General features: G+C 40.5%; 1 protein-coding gene across 7 annotated transcripts in view; it reads left to right on the top strand.

The window, feature by feature from the left end:
• The first annotated feature begins 9,683 nt into the window (after window positions 1–9,683).
• PTPRZ1 (protein tyrosine phosphatase receptor type Z1) overlaps window positions 9,684–25,539 on the top strand; it is a 163,050-nt gene continuing 147,194 nt past the window's right edge. For all 7 annotated transcript variants that reach the window (XM_063446823.1, XM_063446822.1, XM_063446821.1 and 4 more), the window contains exon 1: window positions 9,684–9,960. In XM_063446823.1, coding sequence (XP_063302893.1) covers window positions 9,915–9,960 — 46 coding nt within the window. In that variant the 5' untranslated portion in view covers window positions 9,684–9,914. The remainder of the gene's footprint in view (window positions 9,961–25,539) is intronic.

Genomic DNA, 25,539 nt, shown 5'->3' with positions numbered 1-25,539 from the left:
TTTTTTAACAATACAATTTGTGCAAATACTTGAGGTGCACACATTAAGCTCACACAAATAAATATACTCATTTACCATGTCCTCGTATTACAATATCTTCTTCCTCATGGTTCCTCTTTTAAGAACCTCCTCTGCTTCTGTTTTTATTTAGAGCACCTTCTTTACCCTCTGGTCCATCCTTCTGGTGCCCCACCTTATCTGCTAGAGTCCAAATTGATCCTCAAGTGGTCTATCATATCCTGTCCTTCCAGTGCCTAAAATATTTATTAAGGATTCACAATTCTATGTGTAGTTCTCCTAGCCTTCTGTTCTCCCTTCTCCTCCAGATTTTCCAACTGTACCTCTCCCTGTGGTCTCAATATTCACACTTGGGAGTCCTCCATTGTCCCCATGAGGCCTTTATGACATATACTTGTTGGTGCAGTTGACCCTTGTGTAGTATGACAATTATTTCTATAGACTTTGTACTTCCTTCTGTTGCCCACTGCCCCCTACTTCACAATATTTCTTTTGACCTCCAGATGTCCTTTTTGTGCACACCTGTCCCACCATTGTCCAGTGGTCCATTGTAATCACAATATTCTTCAAAATCAGCCTATGTTGATACAAAACAGGTTATTTTAGTGTCCAATAGTGATGTCCCAGACGGTTCGCTGGCGAATAGTTCCTGGCGAACATAGCGTGTTCGCGTTCGCGGCGGCTGGCGAACATATGCGATGTTCGGTTCGCCCCCTATTCGTCATCATTGAGTAAACTTTGACCCTGTATCTCACATTCAGCAGACACATTCCAGCCAATCAGCAGAAGACCCTCCCTTCCAGACCCTCCCACCTCCTGGACAGCATCCATTTAAGATTCATTCGGAAGCTGCATTCATTTTTTTTATTTTTTTTCAATTTATTATTATTTTTTTTAGTGCATATAAATGTTACAAGCATATACTCCCCCCAGACACTCTGTATTACTGCGGATACTCCCTCCAGACACTCTGTGTTCCTGCAGATACTCCCTCCAGACACTCTGTGTTACTGCAGATACTCCCCCCAGACACTCTGTGTTACTGCAGATACTCCCCCCAGACACTCTGTGTTACTGCAGATACTCCCTCCAGACACCCTGTGTTAATGCAGATACTACCTCCAGACACCCTGTGTTACTGCAGATACTCCCTGAAGACACTCTGTATTACTGCTGATACTCCCCCCAGACACTGACACAGAGCAGAATAGGGACTGTTCCTCTTACATAGGGTCACTTGGCAGATATGGATTGACACCTATCCTAAGGATCCCTGATACACACTGACACAGAGCAGAATAGGGACTGTTCCCCCTATATAGGGTCACTTGGCAGATATGGATTGACACCTATCCTAAGGATCCCTGATACACACTGACACAGAGCAGAATAGGGACTGATCCCCCTACATAGGGTCACTTGGCAGATATGGATTGACACCTATCCTAAGGATCCCTGATACACACGGACACAGAGCAGAATAGGGACTGTTCCCCCTACATAGGGTAACTTGGCAGATATGGATTGACACCTATCCTAAGGATCCCTGATACACACTGACAGAGAGCAGAATAGGGACTGTTCCCCCTACATAGGGTCACTTGGCAGATATGGATTGAAACCTATCCTAAGGATCCCTGATACACACTGACACAGAGCAGAATAGGGACTGTTCCCCCTACATAGGGTCACTTGGCAGATATGGATTGACACTTGTCTTCAGGGACCCTGATACACACTGGGGGGGGGGGACCTACTGTCCTTGCCCCCGCCCCCACCCCTGCGCGGTGGGTGAGGGCCATAAAAATAATGAGGGGGGACCTACTTTCCTCCCCCCGGCCCCCACCCCTGCGAGGTGGGTGGGGGCCATAAAAATAATGAGGGGGGGACCTACTGTCCTCCCCCCTGGCCCCCACCCCTGCACGGTTGGTGGGGGCCATAAACATAATGAGGGGGGACCTACGGTCCTCCCCCCCTGGCCCCCACCCCTGCACGGTGGGTGGGGGCCATAAAAATAATGAGGGGGGACCTACTGTCCTCCCACCCAGCCCATACCCCTGCGCGGTGGGTGGGGGCCATAAATCACAATGGGGGGACCTACTGTCCTCCCCCCGCCCCCACCCCTGCGGGTGGGTGGGGGCCATAAAAATAATGACGTGGGGGACCTACTGTCCTCCCCCCCGGCCCCCACCCCTGTGCGGTGGGTGGGGGCCATAAAAATAATGAGGGGGGACCTACTGTCCTCCCCCCCTGGCCCCCACCCCTGCGCAGAAGGTGGGGGCCATAAAAATAATGAGGGGGTGGACAGGGGTCAAGTCCTGGGGAAAAAAGTGTGGGAACTCCCCCCCACCAAAAAAAACCCACTCGTATGCATATATAAACGCGTGCACACACATACACTCACAGACACACACATGCACTCAGACACTCACAGACGCACACACATACTCAGACACTCACACAGTGGTGTATTTTAATTTTGTGCTGCCCTAGGCATGACTATACCTGAGCACCCCCTAATCTAAATTTACCACCCCTTCCTGTCAAGGGCGCACCGCTTCCTGATTAAGAACCCACACCTTCCTCTTTAGACTCCACCTTTTCCTGCTCCTTTTAAAGAAATACTATAGTGCCAGGAAAACAAAGCTGTTTTCCTGGCACTATAATTCCCTGTAGTGCCCCCTCCCTCAAGTCCTCCCCTCCCCCACTCAACACTGATGGGGTTAAAATTCTATGGGTATTTAGCAGATGCTGGATGTCCTCATGCACAGGGTGAGGACATCCAGCATCAGTTAGGCAACTTTTGGTCACCTAACCACCCGAAAGTCCCTCTAGTGGCTGTCTGATAGACAGCCAATAGAGGTGGAGTTACCCCTCAAGGTAATTATTGCAGTTTCTGAGAAACCGCAATAATTACACTTGCAGGTTTAAGGGGACTGGGACACTGCACCCAGACCACTTCAATGAGCTGAAGTTGTCTGGGTGCCTATAGTGTCCCTCTAAGCACACTCTCTGACAGACACCCACACTGACAGATACACACTGACAGTAACACACACACTCAGTGACAAACACACAGACGTCAATGATTTGAAACACACACACATTCACTGACACACACTCATTCATTGACAGAGAGACACACACAAACACACTGACAGACACACACTAATAGTCACACACACTAAATGACAAACAGACTCTCACTGATTTGACAGACACTTACAAACATACACTAACAGAAGCACATACACGCAAACATGTGCATACACTAACAGAAGCACATACACTCATACGCACACACATGTGCATACACTAACAGAAGCACATACACGCAAACATGCATACACTAACAGAAGCACATACACTCATACACACACACGTACATACGCTAACAGACGTAAATACACTCATACACACACACACGGACACAAACACACACATACACCAACAGACATGAACTAACATACACACACATAGACTAACAGACATACACACACACATACACTAACAGACATACACACACACACATACACTAACAGACATTCACACATACACTAACAGACATACACACACATACATAGACTAACAGACATACACACACACATACACTCATACGCACACACATGTGCATACACTTACAGAAGCACATACACGCAAACATGCATACACTAACAGAAGCACATACACTCATACACACACACACGTACATACGCTAACAGACGTAAATACACTCATACACACACACACACACACACGGACACAAACACACACATACACCAACAGACATGAACTAACATACACACACATAGACTAACAGACATACACACACACACATACACTAACAGACATACACACACACACATACACTAACAGACATACACTAACAGACATACACACACACATACATACACATAAACTAACAGACATACACACACACTAACAGACATACACTAACAGACATACACACATACATAGACTAACATACATACACTAACAGACATACATACACATACACTAACATACATACACACAGACATACACACACATACATAGACTAACAGACATACACTAACAGACATACATACACTAACAGACATACACACAGACATACATATATACAAATTATTCAAATTCACATTACCCACCCACCCAGCCTCCCTACCTTTTAGGAAAGCTGGCATGGATGGGTCCCTGGGGTCCAGTGGGGCTGCAGTGAGGCGGGCGGCTCTCTCCCTGTCACATGCGGCGAGGGAGCTGTGTCCCCTCTGCTCCCTCTCGCCGCGTGGGTTGTCTGCTGATGCAGGGAGCCGGAATATGATGTCATATTCCGGCTTCCTGCATCAGAAAACGGCGCGCGGCGAGAGGGAGCAGAGAGGACACAGCTCCCTCGCCGCGTGTGACAGGGAGAGAGCCGCCTCCCTGTAAAGAAAAATTCAACTTACCATTTGACGTCTTCTTTTTTCTAAAACCTTCTTTTTTCAGCCCCAAAAAAGGCAAAATAAAAAGCCATAAGAACGGACGCAATGAAAAAAAAATAAAATAAAAAAAATAATCCATCTTCACCCATGGAGGGCTTCGCGCAGACTGAGTTCTGCAGGGCGGGGGAAGGATTATAAAGCCTTGCCACGCCCTGCAATTAGGCTAAGAACACTCTGATTGGCTGGTTTAAGCCAATCAGAGTGCTCTTTGTCATTTTACACAGCGTGGGGAAATTCTAAAGAACTTTCCCACGCTGTGTAAAATGACACAGAGCACTCTGATTGGTTAGATTCCGAGCCCACCAATCAGAGTGCTCTTTGTCATTTTACACAGCGTGGGAAAATTCCAAAGAACTTTCCCACGCTGTGTAAAATGACACAGAACACTCTGATTGGTTAGATTCCAAGCCCACCAATCACAGTGCTCTGTGTCATTTTACACAGCGTGGGAAAGTTCTTTGGAATTTTACAATTACAATTACTTTCAGGGGGAAAACCTGTGCTCACTGATTCAGCCTACTACACCTTCCTTGTTTAATTAAAGGGACACTATAGTCACCAGAACAACTACAGCTTATTGTACCCTCAGGCTTTTTGCTGTTAACACTGTCTTTTCAGAGAAAATGCAGTGTTTACATTACAGCCTAGTGATAACTTCAATGGCCACTCCTCAGATGGCTGTTAGAGATCATTCCTGGGTCATGGCTGCCTAAAATGCATCCAAACATTCAGTCTCCTCCCTCTGCATGCAGACACTGAACTTTCCTCCTAGAGATTCATTGATTCAATTCATCTCTATGAGGAGATGCTGATTGGCCAGGGCTGTGTTTGAATCATGCTGGCTCTGCCCATGATCTGCCTCTTTGTCAGTCTCAGCCAACCCTATGGGGAAGCATTGTGATTGGATCAGGCTACCACTTCTGATGATGTCACCAGACTGCTTGTTTTTTTTAGGCAAACAGCATGCAGAGTTACAGCTTCTGGCTTGAATACAGTAAAATTTAGCTATTTTTAATGAAGGCATGACGAGTTCAGGGGGGGCTAGATGGTGGTTTTAACACTATAAGGTCAGGAATTCATGTTTGTGTTCCTGACCCTATAGTGATCCTTTAAGAAAGCCACATGTACTTGCAGCCTTGGTTTACGAATCCTACTATATATATTGCACCTTTGAAGCTAAAATGACTTACTAATTTTGATTAAATGCTAGTAGAGACTTGCCATAATGCCAGCATATTCGAAAAATACTCATTAAAAGTCAGTATTTAACCTATTACAACTCTGAAGTTGTTATGTATGTAACACATTTTGAGGTTGCATCAATTGAAAGCCAGAGCTCTACCTCATTCTTGACCAACCCACATGCAGCGGCCCAGGGGATTGATGAAGTACTAGTAGTTGTTTTATTATTTACTGGTGGGCCATTTGTCATAATTAATGCTCTTCCCTGTTACTAGTTAGTCATACAGTGAGGGAAAAAAGTATTTGAACTGGTTTTGAACGTTTGCCCACTGATAAAGAAATGATCAGTGTATAATTTTAATGGTAGGTGTATTTTAACAGTGAGAGACAGAATAACAAAAAAAGGCCCCAGAAAAACCCATGTCAAAAAAATATAGCTTGATTTGAATGAGTGAAATAAGCATTTGATCCCCTATCAATCAGCAAGATTTCTGGCTCCCAGGTGTCTTTTATACCGGTAACGAGCTGAGATTAGGAGCACTCTCTTAGAGGGAGTGTTCCTAATCTCAGCTTGTTACCTGTAGAAAAGACACCTGTCCACAGAAGCAATCAATCAACCAATCAATCAATCAATAATTTATATCTCAAACTCTCCACCATGGCCAAGACCAAAGAGCTGTCCAAGGATGTCAGGGACAAGATTCTAGACCTACACAAGGCTTGAATGGGCTACAAGGCCATCGCCAAGCAGCTTGGTGAGAAGGTGACAACAGTTTGTATGAATATTCGCAAATAGAAGAAACACAAAATAACTGTCAGTCTCCCTCAGTCTGGTCTGGTGCTTCATGCAAGATCATGAGAACAGTGAGGAATCAGCCCAGAACTACAGGAGAGGATCTTGTTAATGATCTCAAGGCAGCTGGGACCATAGTCACCAAGAAAACAATTGGTAATACACTATGCTGTGAAGGACTGAAATACTGCAGCACCCGCAAGGTCCCCCTGTTCAAGAAAGCACATGTACATGCCCGTCTGAAGATTGCCAATGAACATATGAATGATTCAGAGGAGAACTGGGTGAAAATGTTGTGGTCAGGTGAGACCAAAATCAAGCTCTTTGTCATCAACTTAACTCGCCGTGTTTGGAGGAGGAGAAATTCTTCCTATGACCCTAAGAACACCATCCCCACTGTCAACCATGGAGGTGGAAACATTATGCTTTGGCGGTGATTTTCTGCTTAGGGGACAGGACAACTGCACCGCATCAAAGGGATGATGGACGTGGTCATATACCGTCAAATCTTAGGTGAGAACCTCCTTCCCTCAGCCAGGGCATTAAAATGAGTTGTGGATGGCTATTCCAGCATGACAATTACTCAAAACACAAAGCCAAGGCAGCAAAGGAGTGGCTCAAGAAGGAGCACATTAAAGTCCTGGAGTGGCCTAGCCAGTCTCCAGACCCTAATCTCATAGAAAATCTGTGGAGGGAGCTGAAGATTCAAGTTGCCAAACGTCAGCCTCAAAACCTTAATGACTTGGAGAGGATCTGCAAAGAGGAGTGGGACAAAATCCCTCCTGAGATGTGTGCAAACCTGGTGGCCAACTACAAGAAACGTCTGACCTCTATGATTGCCAACAAGGGTTTTGCCACCAAGTACTAAGTCGAAGGGGTCAAATACTTATTTCACTTATTGACATGCAAATCAATTTATACCTTTTATTGACATGCATTTTTCTGGATTTTTTTATTTTTTGTTATTCTGTCTCTCGGTGTTAAAATACATCTACCATTAAAATTATAGACTGATCAATTCTCAATCTTCAGTGGGCAAAGGTTTAAAATCAGCAGGGGATCAAACACTTTTTTTCCCTCACTGTATAAAAAAACTCTTCACACCCAGGCATGAAGCAAGAACGTGGACGGAGATATGAGGTTCAGTCTTGTTTATTACTACGAATCTTTTGAGAAGAACCTCTGGTAAGTTCTAGTAACTTTTTGGAGACATTTTAATCAAATATAATTTAGTTTAAGTGTAATTATTGGGGGGAATCAGAAGAAAATTGAAATGTTAGGATTGAGCCGGCATTTATGCTCTTGAACTACCAATGTTTACATAGTGACTCCTGACTATAGCATCCTTTTGCAATACCACCCTTTCCCGCCTAGCTGTATCCAATAAGGAGAAGGCTAGATGTTCGCCTTTATTTTAGAACCGATTGAAGCTTCCCATTATTCAAGGTAGTCAAATCGGCCATCGTTCCCTGAGCCGTCTATCAATACTACATGCTGCTGATGGGGTCAATTTGTACACATTAATTAACTAACAATACCAGTTCCTTAACGTAGCCAGACGCAAATCCATAAAAGTAAGGGATTTTTTTTTACATTTAAATATGTACACGTTTATATAATAATAATTGTATTTGCTTTTGTATTTACACAGTCCTGTTACAATGCAGCCAGCCACCCCATGTATTCCCTATTAAGGGTTAATAAGTATGTAGGGGGTTAGAAAAAATACCCCTCTCTGTCTCATTAGAGATTTTTTTTTTTACTTAAATCTGAAAGAAACAAGGTGAATTGTTAGTATATGACTCACCGAAGAAGGTTTCCTTGACATGACAGGTGAGCTTACACCTAATGGCCACGGAGTGATAATAAAAACCTCCAGTTATTTAATTGTGTAGGGGTTTGGGATTGTGCGCAAGTAACTATTTTCTTTGTTTTTTATTGTATGTATTGGGGCTGATGTGTACTATAGTCGTTGCTGCTGCCCAGGGATAATGGGAGTTTGAGTGCAGTACTGATTTTTGTATACTTTCTTTTGCATACCCTGACCTATAACCATTATACAGAGTAATTCACTAATGTGGGAATTATCTGGAATTCAAAGTGAAAGTGAATTTCAAATGTCAAGGTCACAATAGCCCAAATAGAAAAAAATCTCTCAGTCAGCTATGCTTCCAGTTCAGCTTCTTTGGGGTTTAATTTGAAATTCACTTTGAATTCCCAACAATTTTTGATTTAGTGAAAATCCATGATTTTGTTTCTGAGGAATTACAGGACCCATTTTTGTATACTTTTTCTTTCAAATATAGTATATTCACATTTTTGTCGTTTTCGCTTGGTTTAGAGACAAATGTTTTACAAAAGTTACATTCCAAAATTAAAAACAAGGGATTACTCAATAAATAAGCAATGGAGGTGAGTGAAAACCAAAATGGAACAAATTTAAGGTAAAATAACAAAGCAGTAATTAGAGTGGAGGCAGAGCATTTTTCTGAAAAAAATCCAAAAAACAAAAAAAAACTATTTTGAACTACATTTTACAATTCAAATTTCAACTCACCAACATTCTCTGCTTGGTAAATAAACTCATAGTTTGCAAAATCCTTAGAATGATCTCAATGCATCAGAATTATTCCACTAATATTATAGCACTAAAATCAAGCTGTAAAATAATACACATAATTTAACACGTAGAAAGCAAATCTATTTGACATAACTGCAAGAATAATACACTTCTCCATCTAATCATTTTTAAACTACTCATTGAAAATGAGTAGTGTTTTCCCTTTTGTTTTGCATTATTTTTTGGTCCATTTATATAAGAGTTTTCCTTAGAGTTAATCTATTTAGAATTACAATGTACAGATTGCAGCATTAGACACAGTTTGCAATAAATGTAACTTAAAGTTTCTAAATGTATCCAGACTTGTTACACCTAATGCTGAAGCTCCAGAGCAGTGACAGCAAACTCTGACAATCCAGATGTTTGTGAACTACATTCCCCATGATCCTCAGCTAGCCTGTAGCTGCTTACAGGTCAGTACAGGTGAGGCTGCTTACTGTAATATCTGAGCCAGTCCTCTTCTATGGGGCTCTGTGCTTTACCAAACCTACAGCTGATAATCTGCAGAAAGTAGCCAATGGGCTGCTGGGGGTGTGTTCTTGTGCTCCTGTTAACCCTATCTGAATCTGAGGCAGGTCTAATCTGCCTGCAAGGCAGCCTTTGCTTGGGAGGCCCATTACACTGTGTGTTCTCTTCCCAGTGGTACAGAGCAGGCAGCCTGGGGACCAAATGGGAGCCATGAAGCTCTATTAGAAGCAAGTGACACATTCCCTGAGGAATACATTCTCTGCCTGGATCTGCATTGCAATACATAGCAAAAAAACAAAACAATATCAAACCCTTTCACTGAAAACCTCACAAAGGAGAAAAAGCCAGGGAGATGTTAAATCTAGGCTGCTTTCAGCTGCTCCTGATCTGTCAAGTGGGTAAGTGATTTAAGGATACATGAATACCCCCTTGCAACAAAGACCCCCCCCCCCCTGTGAATGGATGCAGGGCTGTGTGTGGGTGCAGTGTCTGTGGCTGCTGTGACTCCCTGTTATTGGGCTAATAGCTGATCTTATTCTACACTGAACGTGGGGAGATGAGCTGCTACTTATGTCGATCACCATAGGGTTAATGTCTTTGCAATTAAGTAACTAGACAGGTTCTGCCTGGCTTGTCACAAACAGCCTGTGGGCTATGTATGTACCATAGATGGGTCAAAGGCATCTTCCATTGTTGTCAGTGCTATGCACACTTGATAAATATCTAGCAAAAAACGGCTTTATTTATTTATTTTTAAAAATATTAGAACCCACCCTCCACCCCCCATTCCCACTGTATCACCATTTAGTAACCTGGTGCATGCATAAAGTAGATCAGACCTAGCCTTGAACATGCCTCCTATAGATTATTACCCAGCGATTGCCATGTGTGAATAAAGGACTGTGTTACATCCCCTTTGGAACATAAAGGGTTACTGATTCTATTTTTTTGTTTATTATTTATGAATGCATGTCTTGCCTAGGGGATAACAAAAAATAGCACAGACATCGACAAGGTTCTATGGCATTCCATCTGACGTTTGGATACATAATAAAATAATAATAATAATAATTAGACAATGTAAAATAAAAGCTGCACTTTATTTTATTGCTGGGAGACATGAGGGAATCTCTTTATGTCACACAATTAATAACACAGTCCGTGAAACCCCAAATAATTGAGCTATATCTGTTCTTGGGTGCAACATGTAGGGACACATATCCTCTTTCAATCTGTATCCTGCATGCATGTGCCTGTGTTTTCCATTAAGTACATATGACTAAAGGGGTAAATGCTAATTCTTGTCACATTAATATCAGCATCTTGCACCCACCTCCTATGATATGCTGGCTATAACGATAGAACATGTATGTTCTAGTGATTCTCTATGTGATACATTTTATTGTATGTGACTGTATTGAAATGGCAGTTTGGTTGCCCAATGAGAAATGGTTAGCCTTTTGTTAGAAGCCTCTAACTACATATTATGTGAGTAGAGGGGTTTTCACCCCTCCCTCTCAGTACACAGAACCTCAGTATTGAGCAGAGCATGAACTGTCCCTTTAAGCATGATCTCCTCTTCTTGCTGTGCTTCATTGATGAAACCAGTGATATTTTGCATTGTTACAATTTAACCGTTAATTTGGCCTTTCTTGTAGAATAGATGCTATAGTTTCCCTTAGTGGGCTTTTTTTTGTGATCAGAGTACATCACCATGTACTCTGTGCTTTTCTAACACAGGAGATAAATCAGGTACAAATCTAAAGCTGCTTGCAATAAAACCATGCTTTGTCTGTCAACCAGATGGCATTGGAGAAATGACTCTCATCATCTCTGAATTTTCATATGAATCCAAGTTTGTTAAAGACACTTTCAAGTGGGACTATGGAACCTTGTGGGGAATATTTAACACAGCTGCAAAACTAAAACAAATTTAATTCCATTATTGTAAACACACATACATTTTTGCTAAGCATGTGCGTTCATTCATTTCCATTTGTCCTTAATTTTTTTTCTTTCCTGATTCTGAACCAGCTCTTCTGATCACATAATCATTTTTGTGCAGTAGGATGCAGTTAATTAGGTTTTCTCTACTGCCATTCTACTGTAGCTCTTTGCTTACCATTTAATTATTTCTTTGTTGACATAATTTACTGGCTGCAGACCTCATTACACAAAGGACTGGGGGACAGGTTTTGTTTTCCCTCCTTGTTGATGTACATTCTATTGTTAAGGAGCAATTGATAGCTTGTGCGACTCTTACATTAAACCATATTGGAAAGCAAGGTAGAGCAGACTGTAAAATGAAACCTGAGGAAAAAAAAGAACCTCAAATATATAAATGAATAGAGAGAGACTGGAGCATGTATTCTGGGGAAATAGAGCATCAAGATCACCTCAGATTCAGGATTCAGGGGTGATTTTTAATGTAGTTCTTGATTGGGTTATTCAGAAAACCAGGAGCACTGATGGTAAATTTAAGATAATTTAAAATAAATATCCCATTCTCATACCAAAATATATTTGACAAGGTAAAATCTGTATACTTCGCTCCGAGATTAAATTATTATTAAATCCATTAGTGAACCAGTGCTTCGCATCGTTATTAATGACATGTATGATAAATGGGACATGTGTCTGGAGATAACATAGGTATGGATCAAGCTGAGCACGGTTTGTCTGTACGGTTTATGGGGAACAAGCAGAATGGTGCAACATGGACAAGTAGAGTTGATACCTGAAGTCAAAAGATAAAAGGGTATGTCTTGGGAGATATGTATCCACATTTCTGTCACATTCCAATTCTCACATTAACCTTAGTTTATTGACTGCCATGTCCCACCTTTCCAACTGGTTTAATGTGTCATTGAGCTCACTCAACAATAAAGTACACTCACATGTCAATCATACAGCACCCATGCATTCTCACCTGTCCACTGCATGCACTCATTACCCACACTGCACCCATCAAACACAATCCCTCCACTACATGCACCCATTATCCACACTGCACCCATCAAACCCAATCCACCAGCTACATGCACTCATCAACCATAAAGCACCCATAAATCCCCACCCCTCAGCTACATACACCTGTCTACTACATAACACCTATAAAGTCCCACCACTTAATATTATTATTGGTATTTATATAGCGCCAGCATATTCCATAGCACTTTACAATATTATTAGATTGGCGATTTAACAAAAAATGAGACAATTGCACAAACATACAGGAAAATTAGGTTGAAGAGAACCCTGCCCAAATGAGCTTTTCAGTCTGTGCGCCCATACATCCCCATTCCTCAGCTACATCCACTCATCAACCACACTTCATCCATATATTCCCATCCTTCAGCTACATGCATCCTTGAACCATACAACACCCACAACCAACCCATCCCCCACTACATGCATCTGACAACTACATCAAGCCCATAAATCTTCACCCTTTGATTACATGCACCTATACATCCCCATCCATCAGCTACATGTAACTGTCAACCACACATCACTCATAAATCGTACATACTATAGTAATATCATTAAACATATATTGTTGTTTCCCCTTGATCTCACCTCTGACTCATTGCATTTCACCTCATTCACCTAACGCCGAAGTTGACTTTAAAAAAAAAAAATGTATCCTGCACAGGGCACTTTTATTCCCCTTTCTCCCTCTTCGTGTAGCAGTTTCACCTTACATGCAATCAGGGGATTCCTCCAATTTGATCTTTTTGTTTCATTTCACCCCATACGTGTTATTTTCCACTTGAACTGTTTTTATTGCACAGGCCGTACTCTCAAGATTTAAACAATGTCTAATGTGCCCATAAAACCAGTCTCGTGTCCAGCTGCCATGGTCAGTGTTCTGCTCTTTTCCTTTCACCCTTTCACCAATCTCAAGGCTCAGCTTATAAATAGAGCATGTAAAATTATGAAAAAAGAAGCTATCACCTCCAGACAATTATTCCCCAGCTCTGTTAAAAATATCAATTTGTGCAAAAAGCAGCCCAGTATTTTGTACTTGCTAGTACTCGTGTTAAATTACTTTCTTGATTTTACATAAAGTATTAACACACTGCCCTTGTTTCTCAAAGCTCTGCTTATGCGTTGATATCTCTCTCTGACCCAGTTCTAAAAATTGTTCCACTTCCCCATGGCATTTAAATGAATGCCATTTCCAAAATTAAAACACTGTAAATTGCTCTTAAATGTGTTTTCTCTTCCTATTCATGCATATTTCTCAGTGGCAAGAAGATCCTACCCGCATGTCCATGATCAGCAATTAAAATAATTGTTACCCAGTTAGTTTACAAAATAAATCTTTGATTTTCTGCACACAGCAGATCAGTTGTCCAGTACAGTGAGCATCACACAGCTAAGTGACAAGGACAGTTAACATCATGCGTCGTTGCAGACAATATTGTTATGACACCAACCATATTTTATTTTTAAACATGGAAGTCTGAACTCCCTACAGAAAAGCTTTTTTGGATGTTCGTTAGTTGTTCAGCTGTAATTTCCTGGACTCATCACAGTAAACCATGTCTATTGAGCATATTTTTTTTAGCATCGTCATCTTCTAGGTTAGTTATCGACTGTGAAATTGTTGGATAATCATGGACAAAGGAAGATTGATTTTTGGTGCCGAACTACCCCTGGGGCTTTAATGACCATTCATGATAACATTGAAAGCTTTTATCTATTTCTTTCGGTCTTATTCACAAAACTTTTGCTTTAGCAGTTGAACTCCTTGCCCGACTGCTCAGACATTTCATTTGTTGCCAGGCAACACTTTTTCCAGGTGTTATGAATGGAATCCACTTTCGCTTTAATGTGGACTTTAGTTGGTTGTGATATTTCGCTGCATTCAGCAACTGAGAGGAGATATCAATGTACTGTCCATGACCATTATTCAAAACATGAAGAAAAAAATTACCATTATTTACAACATGAACAAAAAAATAAATGAACAAGTAACGAAAATCTGACCTTCTACATGTGAAAAGAAAGGAAAATCTCTTTCTCAAATACAGATAGATTTGTTTCGCTATCCTAGAACACTGTTGGACACAAATTTAGGGTAGACCTTAGATCATAGTTTATTAATATGAAGTCCAAATGAGATGTTGTGATCTAGCCACATTTCACTCAAAGTTATTTATTATAAGTTATTTGGGCCAAAGTGTAATCTTTTTCATAATTTTCTTTTCAAACCATTTTTATTGAACAGTATATTGAAAAAACATATTTTGATAGGTAAGACCTATATATACAGAATTAAAAGGTGCCAGTACAAACTTCAAGTTTAAGCCATTGTCTTAAATTTTGAGCTGGCAACTTGTTATTTCTGTATTTCTTTGCCCAGTGGGGGCTGGATGAGGTTTTACAATGGTGATGCACCAGACCCCTCCCCCAGAAGGTTACGCCTCCCTATACAGTACAGCAATACTTTACTCTCCGTACTATACAATACAGAGATACAGATTAAAACGGACTAAAATCAGAATCAGATCAGTCCTCAGTGTCACAGCCCTAGTCCTGTATTTTGAAGCTTCACAACTTTTCAACTAGCCGCATGACGAGTGCTTCGGGTCTCAGCCTGTATATTTGAGTAAATCCCCTTGTCTAATAAGCCCTCAGGCAGTCACTGGGGCTATTAGGGTAGAGAAAAAAATACTATACACTTACAGTTGGCCAGAGCCAGGAGGTGCTGCTGCTGTATTCTGTTTGTATATCTGCCAAGATGGCTTTTTGTTTCTCTCTCCTGTGGGCACTGTAACCCCACTCCTTGGTGATATCACCTTATGATGCCCTTGAATAGAGAGGCCAATAGCATTCCTCCAGTCTTGGGCAGCTAGCTCTGCTGCCTGAATGGCAACTCAATGTAAATTCGAAAATTCCTTCTTAAAGGACATAGGACATTTTTCAAACATTGTTCAAATCTTCAGCGTGTGCCCGGTGCAATAAAAATAGCTCACAGAGCAAATAAGATTTATGGGGCGGAAAAATGCACTGATAGCCTGTAAGGTAGGAAACTACTACACGAGGAGAAGGAAAGGGGAATGAAAGCATGTGTGCAGGATGTCGGGTAAAATTAATTCTAAATATCAGTCAAGATGTTAGGTGAATGAGGGGAAATTCAATGAGTCAGAAGTGAGATTAAGGGTAAGCAACAGTCTTTGTTTAGTGAGAAAAGAACAGAGTAAAAAACGCACAGGTAATATACCCTAAATGGCCAGGAGAGGAGAGTAGGAAAAATACATAAATAATTAAAATAGATAAAACCGTAAAACAGTGGTTTTGTGTTTTACTGTTTTATCTTTTTTAATTATTTATGTATTTTTCTTACTCTCCTCTCCTGGCCATTTAGGGTATTTTACCTATAGGTTTGTTTCTCTGTTTCTTCTCAGTATTTTCTGAGCCTTGGATGGGGGCTTCTCTTGCCAGTTGAGATTAGGGTAAGTTAGGGATATCTTAATTGTTATATCCTTATTGTCCATTTTTTTTCCACTCATATTTTGGATAGTTGGCTCTTCCAACTTTTTATTCACTCTTTGTTTAGTAATAGGAGTACAGTATGTATCTGAGATTTATGAGTGATGTGTGGTTGTCGGGTTCGCGTAGCTGAGGCAGCTGAGGATTTAATGGGTGATGTATGGTTTGTTTTTAAATGTAGCTCATGGATGGGGATGTGTGAGTTCAGTGTGGTTCATGCGTGCATGTAACTGATTGATGGGGGCGTACGGTTGCTGTACAAAGCAAACCATAAAATAAAAAAGGTATGTTATAGATACTCTTTTTTTATATTTCCTGACTGCCTTGTCTCCTAGGCTATTTTTTAATGACTTTCTTTCATTTTTTTTTTTTATTTAATATTTTTTTATATTGATGACTGTATCCTTTTTTATACGTCTGAAAAATGTCTTCATGATCATATTTGACCAATTCCACGCTGGTCTTTATTTGAGAAAACTCTTCCTACAGCTGTCATTTCGCTAACTCAACATCCCCCACATTTTCTGGCAGCACTCCATAACTGAGCAAGCAGATTGCCAGGATTGTTTTGTTTTTTTGAGATGCATCTTTCATGCTTAGTACCGATCGGTAGGCTTGTTCTCACTATCTGTGGTTCAGTAATGACACAATCCTTCCTTGGCTAATTAACTGATGAACCCTTTTTAATTCAATATATCCTTACACCTATTCATTATGATGTTGAGATAATTTAAGAAGTTATCAATGTGTTTGATTTGTTGGGCTGATATGTTTAGGAATGGGTTATTGGAATTACTTGCTTTCTGTTTTGTATTTTTCTTAACTATTCAATTAGCATCTATGAATCTCCTACCTAATAGGTCAGGAAAGAACACATTAACAGTGTGTCTAGTCAAGTCTTCTTTCCTGTTTTACCTTGCCTATGATGCTATAACATCGATAGATCTTTCCCACCTTAGGAACTAAGACAGTCATAAGGTGTGGTGGATTATTAATGACTAATTTACAGCAACATTCCACCTGAAAAAACACTTTAACAATTGATCAGGAATGTTTTATTAAGGCTTGGTAGCTGACGGCAAGGCTTTTTATTCATTCATGTATTTGATATAATAACCAGGAGATAACTCGCAACCAGGGAAGAACATAAGATGGAAAGTAAAAGTGAGGCCAGTGAAATATACATGGAACTAGGACTAGGCTATGATTGGCAACCTCTAAATGAGTTTCAATATTTGAAATGGATGTGTGAAATATTTTCAGAAAATAAACAGGAAACTGCAGCATATAATATATATGGCAAGGTTGCACTGTGCATTAAGAATGGTAAAGCGGAATGCGTCAGACAGACCTTGTACTGCGTGGACACCTAATCTCAGAGTAGTACCAAGAGATACGTGTCCCAGACTTCAGTGAAATAGCTTTTACTTTTTTTTTATTTTTTAACTCCTGTCAAGATCTTCTGCTAATTCCTTAGTTTTCATTTTTGGAACTTTGCACAGTGTGTCTGTTATCAACACTTTTAAAATCCCCGATGTATTTAGCCAGCAGGCTTTTTCATTTCTTTCTGTAAAAGCATCTCTTTTTTTTCCTTGATGTTACAAAGAAATTCCTTTTTTTTTTCTAAAGCTGCTTTTAATAGCTAAATATATCCTACCTATTTGCAATGGCTTTTCATTGTGTGGACTAACTCAATTGATTTCATAACACTTCTTCAAATCTACATCAAACCATAAATGCAGTACATGTGCTATGACTTTTTGTAACAAGGAACTTGATTGGTTTTGGTGAATCTATCTGTGAGTCTTTGTATCTTTAGACGCACTGAAAATGGATAGAAATTGTGTCTGTCATTTTTAGCAGTGATACATATCTTAGTAATGATATTGACTGATTAAATTGAGTAGTTTTAGTAATTTAGTGCATTTTTATTTTTTATACTAAAGGATTATCTGTGTTTAATGTAGAATCTTTACAGAATAAACAGGTTCTAAGGTGGACACATTTTTAATATACCATCTGTTAAGGTATCAATTATTAGCCATAATCAATGACGAATATGGCCTTTGAGTGACTTCCTGTTACCTCATTGCTGTGTTACATAGCTGAAATGAGACATGCATCCATCTGTTCAGACTTTCTCACAGCTGGTTGTGTTGGTGATCCAGTTTGAAGTGTTTCCAATTTTGCAAAAAGCTAGGAAAAAATCCTTCTTGATTCCAGAATGGCAGTCAGATATCTCCTTGGATCAAAAAGCTTCTACCCTACTAATTAAAAATGATATAGCTGAATATTATGTTTTTGCAAATATTCAACCAGTTGCTGTTTAAATATCTGTACAGATTCTGGGGGCGGAGCCAGCACCTGCACGAGCTGGACGCACATCGGAACAGCTCCGTGCATTAAACCTGTCGAACCGACAATTAGAGGATCCCGAACCTGCCACTGAGCCCCCAAAGTACCTGCACGTTGCCCCAGGTATGGGGAAGCAAGCGAAGAAACTCCAGGTGGACCCGGGATTGGGCTCCCGCAATATCGGAGACTTCCTCCACACGGCGCCGCGGCTAGGCATAGCCAAAATGGCGGCGGCTGAGGCCTGCACACCAACATCATCGGATGATGACGACGCCCTCGCTGATTTCTATCCGCCATCCCGGCCACACACAGGGTCACACACAGGGTCACCAACTGTTGTGCTGGCAGACTCTGCACCAGCAACCAAGTCTGACATCAAGGCCTTGATGGTCGAAATTAAGGCCATGTTCCAGACAGACATGGCTCCGATCAGGGACGCGGTGGCCAAACTCACTGACAAAGTGAAGGCAGTGGAAGAGGGCCTGGAAGGCCCCAAACTGGCTCAATCGGCCACTGACGCCACCATCAGCGCCCTAAAAAAACAATGCGCAGACCAGCAGGGGCAAATAGCTGCACTGGAGGACAGAGCTAGAGCCCGCAACCTCAGAATCCGGGGCATACCCGAAACAGTTGCCAGAGCAGAGCTCCCCCACTACTGCCGGAGGCTCATCGCCACACTGCTGCTGCCAAAACAGGCTAAGCAGGTGGCGGTGGACTCCTGCTTTCACCTCCCTAAAGCCCCCAGCGCAGTCCACGAAGCACCTAAGGATGTCCTGCTGAAAATGTCCAGAGACTCTGACCGCGGAGCAATCATGGCGGCGTGAGGGACTCCGCAACGGTGTCCTTTGAGGGGGCACAACTGATATTCTACCGGGCTTTGATATTCTACCAGACATACACTCATCTGGCGGAGAAACCTCAAGCCAGTCACGCAGCTATTACAAGAGCACATGATCCCCTATCGGTGGGGCACACGTCGGATCCTGGTTGACAAAGCCGGCAAACAGCACAAGCTGACATCCCTCCTGGAAGCACCAGCATTCCTCCGGCTCCTGGGAATACCAGCAGAGAAGGTGCCACAGATGGACCACCCGACATGGACAGTTGAGGGCATCACTCCCTTCATACCCAGGAAAGGGGGACGTGAGCAACCTACCTGAAGACCGCACCTGCCGACACATCTGCACCTGACCCGCACTTAGCGTGGCCGACATGACTGTTGGTCGCAGAGACCCAGCGCAGGGAGAACTTTACCCTAATGCAGGACTACACTGGCTCCGCGAGCTACAACATTAGCCTACTGTTAAATTTTACACCTGTACATTGAACAGCATATTCTAGGTGTGGTCTTACCAGTCATTTATAAAGAGGCAAAATTATATTTTAATCCTGATGCATGACAGTACCTTACTGGCTGTAAGAACTGCTGATTGACATTGAACATTGTTGCCTAGTTTGTTATTGCAGGAGAATTCTTGATAGAAATAAGTGACGTTCTATTTGTTCCCTTTGCATCACCCTAATGTCCAAGATCTCCGCATTAACCCCTTAAGGACACATGACATGTGTGACATGTCATGATTCCCTTTAATTCCAGAACTTTGGTCCTTAGGGGGTTAATCATGTTGATTTCCTTTCATCATTAATGGAAGGCAGATTTCAAATGAACTCAACACACATTTTACAATGTAATTAAAAATTATTTATAGTACTCACACCTTGCATTTGCATGTGAAACATGCCAAAAAAACAAAGTGTTAACCACAATGTAAAGTTTGTTAATACGTTAGACTTGTACAAGGCAGAATAAATAATTTTGGTCGACTCACGTAAAAAAAATTTAATTTTGGTTGGAAAGTCCGATAGACGTCCATGTTGCAGTTCGGCTCCTCTGAATGTTGTCCACTGAATATATTCAGGAAAGCGATTCAAAATGGAGCAAAAATAGGCCAATCAGTGTACAACAAAATATACATAAGTATTATGTATCTGTGAATAAAATCGACATTTAGTGGCTGTTCCCTAATCATTAACTAACAAATCTAACAAGCTTGTCCATTGCGCTAGTCGTTTTTTTGGTTATTCGTCTATATGTCGACTCATACTTCCGGAATTCAGATCGTCCTAAATTTGGATTAATTGTAATTTGCACATAAAATAATGTAGCAAATGCACACTTAAATCAAATGTAACTTATCTTAAACATCATTAATTTTTCGATTATGTGATATTTACATAGATTTTGAAATAATGAACTAAATAAAGATTATGTTGCCTGATAGAGTAGACTTGGTATTCTTAGTGTGGTGTTTGTCTCTAACCAGGCAGAATATTATGGATGTAGGTTGGGATTTTAACTGTGTGGAATGGTCATCTTGTGACCATTCTAAAACACAAAGGAGCCTTAAAACGTCAATGTGCTAATTCACAGGTGTTGCGATGAAAGATAATGCACGTAAGTAAGAGATTCTTTGAAAATGTAATGAAGATGGAAGAGTTATTTGAGATTTCAGGATCTTGTCACTAATGGTTGCCCTTTAAGTAAAAATGTCATCTGTAATTAGAATTTTGCCGAGCTATGGATGTGCAAAGATCTGTGCATCTTGTTAATGATAAGATTTTAATATTTAAGACTGAATAATCATTACATTATTTTGATGGATACTGTATTCAGAAAGCTGATATCTGGAACAGAGTTTCACTTTCCATTGTGCTTTGTGTTGACAATTTTGGGAAAGCTTTTAATGAATGATGAATTAAACTCTCCAAGACCACAAGAGTATATTACATTTACCTTGTACTCCTTTTTCTAAATACCTTTTATCGAAAATTGAAAACAGAATAATTTAGTTATATTGGTGAATAAACACTGTGGTTTCTCTATAACACAGATACCCATTACTCCAGTACAGATAATATGGCATGGATTAGGGGTATAGATTGTTAATAACAAGTATATGTATTGTACAAAAAGTTTAGATTAATTAGAATAGCATGTGTACACACAATAACCCTCTTCTTCGTACATAATATACGTTTGTTCATTCTTTGTTAATGTAGTCACTATTATGTCATTATCAATTATGGTGTTTGTAAAATAAAGCTATGGTAAGATCAGAGTTGGGGAGTTAGAAGGGGACAGAGAGGTTAGAAGAAGGTTAAGGGTATTGAGAATACAGGGTAAGTAGATCGGTGATGTTATGGGTAGGGTATGGGGGATTTGATGTTGGAAATAGTTTTATAATAAGGAATACGCAGAATTAAGGTGAACCTGCCTTCAAAATTCTGTGGACTGTAACATCACCTAATACTACGTACCCCAAAACATACTGCATTGGGTACACTGCTATGTCCATGGCTCTGTAATGATATCCTCCTTTGTAAATAATGATAAAATGATCCTGCAGTCTTTTGGAAGTCGATATCTATGATTCTTTTTGGACTTTCGGACCTATTTTCTTACCTGTATATCTGCGGTTCTAGATTGCTGAGTGTTCAGATGTGCGAGAAGGAAGACGATGACACTTCTTATTGATATGACACATCGTGTGTCTCTGCTAGAAAAATCTGTGTGGAAATCGTGTTTTTTTTATTTTATATATTTTTTTCCCTTAGAGATACATTTCTAGCCATTGCATAGTATCCCTCCAATCCTACATTTTACAGTATATACTGAACACAGATGGGAAGATGCTGAGCATTTTGCATGTGAAACTCTAGTCTTATATAACCATATTAAAAAATGTGTCAGTTTTTGGGGAAAGGCTTTTAAATAATGTTGATCCACTCAATCTTCATCATCATCATGACCTACCTAACAAATACTCACTCAGATGTATTGTTAGGTAAAACACCTAAAATGTGACGTGTTCATGAGTCATTGCTCACAATGACAGATGTTGCTCTGCTGCCAAAATGAAAAATCTGATTTCTGTTTTTTTTTTTAATACATTTGGATATATCCCAAACACTTTTTGGTGAATTGTGATGATGTTGGCACTGTTGACTAAATGACATTTTTTTTTTTTCAAAAACCAATCACTGTAAATAAAAGTTTTAAATGCTATGAAATACGATAAGATCTATGCATTAAACTGGGCACTGGAAACAAAGGAAGGGCACATTATGGACAAATAGCTATAAAATGAATACATTTCATAAAATGTCCTGCCCTGGAGTTTAAAAGGTTAGATATAAAATATGCCTGTGTATATTTAAATCTGTAGACACCTACTAAAAAGGCATGACTGATACAAAATAAAATGTACTACTGAAAAAGATGCATTGAATCTCAAATTGGTGCTAATATCTTTCAGTATGTTGGTACAGAGTAGTTGCAGTAACAATGTCAGTCCAATAATTCAGATGTTGAAAAGGAGTGTTGCAGTATGTAGTGATACTTCTTTCTTACTTCTGCCCTAAGGGTGGACAAACTTCCCGAAAACTGTTCTTTTAATAAATATTTTTAGTCCAATAAAAAAGGTGTCACTGCATTTTATTATTTTGGCATTGTAATAATAAATAATTATACTACATTTAGCAGCAGGTTTTGCCCCCCATTTTTGTGTAAAGGCCGTGCGTGTTTTTGTGTGTTGAGCACCCTGCCCAGCCCCTCAGCTGCAGAGACCCCTCCGGAAGTGATCACGGGTATATATTTGAGAAGATTTTGGATAGTAATATCACTTTTATTATAATTTTCATAGAGCAGATTTATGATATGCATTGTGAGTATATCTGTCAAAGCACATACATACTCAGATGCATCAAATCACTTTGGTTTTGTTCTTATAACATTTATTTTGAATTGTATATATTTACAGTGCTCTTACAACAGATTATGAACACACTAAATACACTTTAGCTTATTTGGCATGTATTTAATTTGTTTCCCACGTTGGAATAAGTATAGGATCCACTGATATTGGGGTACTGTGAAGTAGTGGATGGCTTAACACAATATGGCCATATGGTATAACTGAATCCCCATATTTGTTTAGAGAGAGAGAGAGCGAGAGAGACTGAAAGACAGAGAGAGCGAGAGAGACTGAAAGACAGAGAGAGCGAGAGAGACTGAAAGAGAGAGCGAGAGAGACTGAAAGAGAGAGCGAGAGAGACTGAAAGAGAGAGCGAGAGAGACTGAAAGAGAGAGCGAGAGAGACTGAAAGAGAGAGCGAGAGAGACTGAAAGAGAGAGAGAGACTGAAAGAGAGAGAGAGACTGAAAGAGAGAGAGAGACTGAAAGAGAGAGAGAGAGAGAGACTGAAAGAGAGAGAGAGAGACTGAGACTGAGAGCGAGAGAGACTGAGACTGAGAGCGAGAGAGACTGAGACTGAGAGCGAGAGAGAGACTGAGAGCGAGAGAGAGACTGAGAGCGAGAGAGAGACTGAGAGCGAGAGAGAGACTGAGAGCGAGAGAGAGACTGAGAGCGAGAGAGAGACTGAGAGCGAGAGAGAGACTGAGAGCGAGAGAGAGAGACTGAAAGAGAGAGAGAGAGAGAGAGACTGAAAGAGAGAGAGAGAGAGAGACTGAAAGAGAGAGAGAGACTGAAAGAGAGAGAGAGAGACTGAAAGAGAGAGAGAGACTGAAAGAGAGAGAGAGAGACTGAAAGAGAGAGAGAGAGACTGAAAGAGAGAGAGAGAGAGACTGAAAGAGAGAGAGAGACTGAAAGAGAGAGAGAGACTGAAAGAGAGAGAGAGACTGAAAGAGAGAGACTGAAAGAGAGAGAGAGAGACTGAAAGAGAGAGAGAGAGACTGAAAGAAAGAGAGAGAGAGACTGAAAGAGAAAGAGAGAGAGAGACATACTATAATTTCAGAAACGACTGTTTGGAAACTGCTAGTTCTGATATTAAACAAGATTTCTGCAAAGCAATATATGCCTTTTGGGGCAGCAAGTTTGATCTTGTTATCCACTTAAGCATGTTTTTCTCAACAAAGTGGTATCTTGGATTTAAATTGCTATCTTCTATTTTATGTTCAATACATAACAAGACATGTACAGAAAAAAAAGAATTCTCACTTTCACCTCTTTATTGTGCTAAACTGTTCCCAGTTGATAAACTTGTGTTCTCTTAATGAAGTGTTAATTACCCCTAAATATGCAGCGTTAATTTTTCTGCTTTCTTTCTTTAATTGAGCAAGCAAGTAAATCATTTAATGCTATGAGAAGAAGGACACATAGCAGTCTAATTACATTCACAATTCTTTTTCACATCAACATCATAAGGAGCTGGTCCCGAGGATCATCCAGCATATTACGTATTATTCAATAAACTGCGACTTGAGCAAAACTGGCACAAATAGTTGCCTTAAGAAACCACACAACTTTGAGAAATGTTTTGACTAAAACTCTTAGAGGTACAGAATTTTCAATTATATTGATCTTGAATTTGAAATTCACATTAAATTCACTTTGAATTCTCACTTTAGTAAATAACCTTTGTGTATTTCACAGGCTTTAATAAGTAAAAGCTGATAACTGAGCTACCAGTTATAGGAACTCTGGACTTGAGGCAGAACGGAGGCTGTGCACAGAGAATTTAATGTCTGCTCTTCAGCCACCCCGCTATACTTTAAACCTTGGGTTGCTTGGTTAAACATGTCTTACCATTCTGAGTCCATAGACTAATCTGAGAGGAGTTGGCATAACCTCTTATGTGTACTTAGGTCCACTAACATCCCTCTAAAATACAATTCTCTGTTGGTTGTGTCATGAATTGGAGAAAAGAAAAGAAAAGAGAGTCAAAAAGTATATCTTTCACAGTCTTTCCCACAAAAATAAATATATATGCAAATACAGGTGGTCCTCTTTTTGCAACCTACCTGTTTTATGATGGCTCGCACTTACGACCAGCACTCTCGTGGGGTGGGAATTAGAGGGATTCCCTGCTCTGCTGCGTTCTTCAATGTTCGTGGATATTTCCCTGATCATTGATGAATGCAACAGAGCAGGGAATCTCTCTAATCTATGTTCGGGGGAAATTTCCCCAAGCATAGATTAGAGGGATTCCCTGCTCTTGTGCGTTCGTCTATGTTCGGGGAAATGTCCCCGAACACAGACATGCGCACCAGTTTAGGGAATCCCTCTAATCTATGTCTGGGGAAATTTGCTCGAACATAGAAGAA

This window comes from Pelobates fuscus, chromosome 3 (genome assembly GCF_036172605.1).
Source record: "Pelobates fuscus isolate aPelFus1 chromosome 3, aPelFus1.pri, whole genome shotgun sequence".
Classification (NCBI taxonomy): Eukaryota; Metazoa; Chordata; class Amphibia; order Anura; family Pelobatidae; genus Pelobates; species Pelobates fuscus.
Note: the sequence above shows the minus strand (reverse complement) of the source record. Positions and strands in the feature narration are given on the sequence as shown.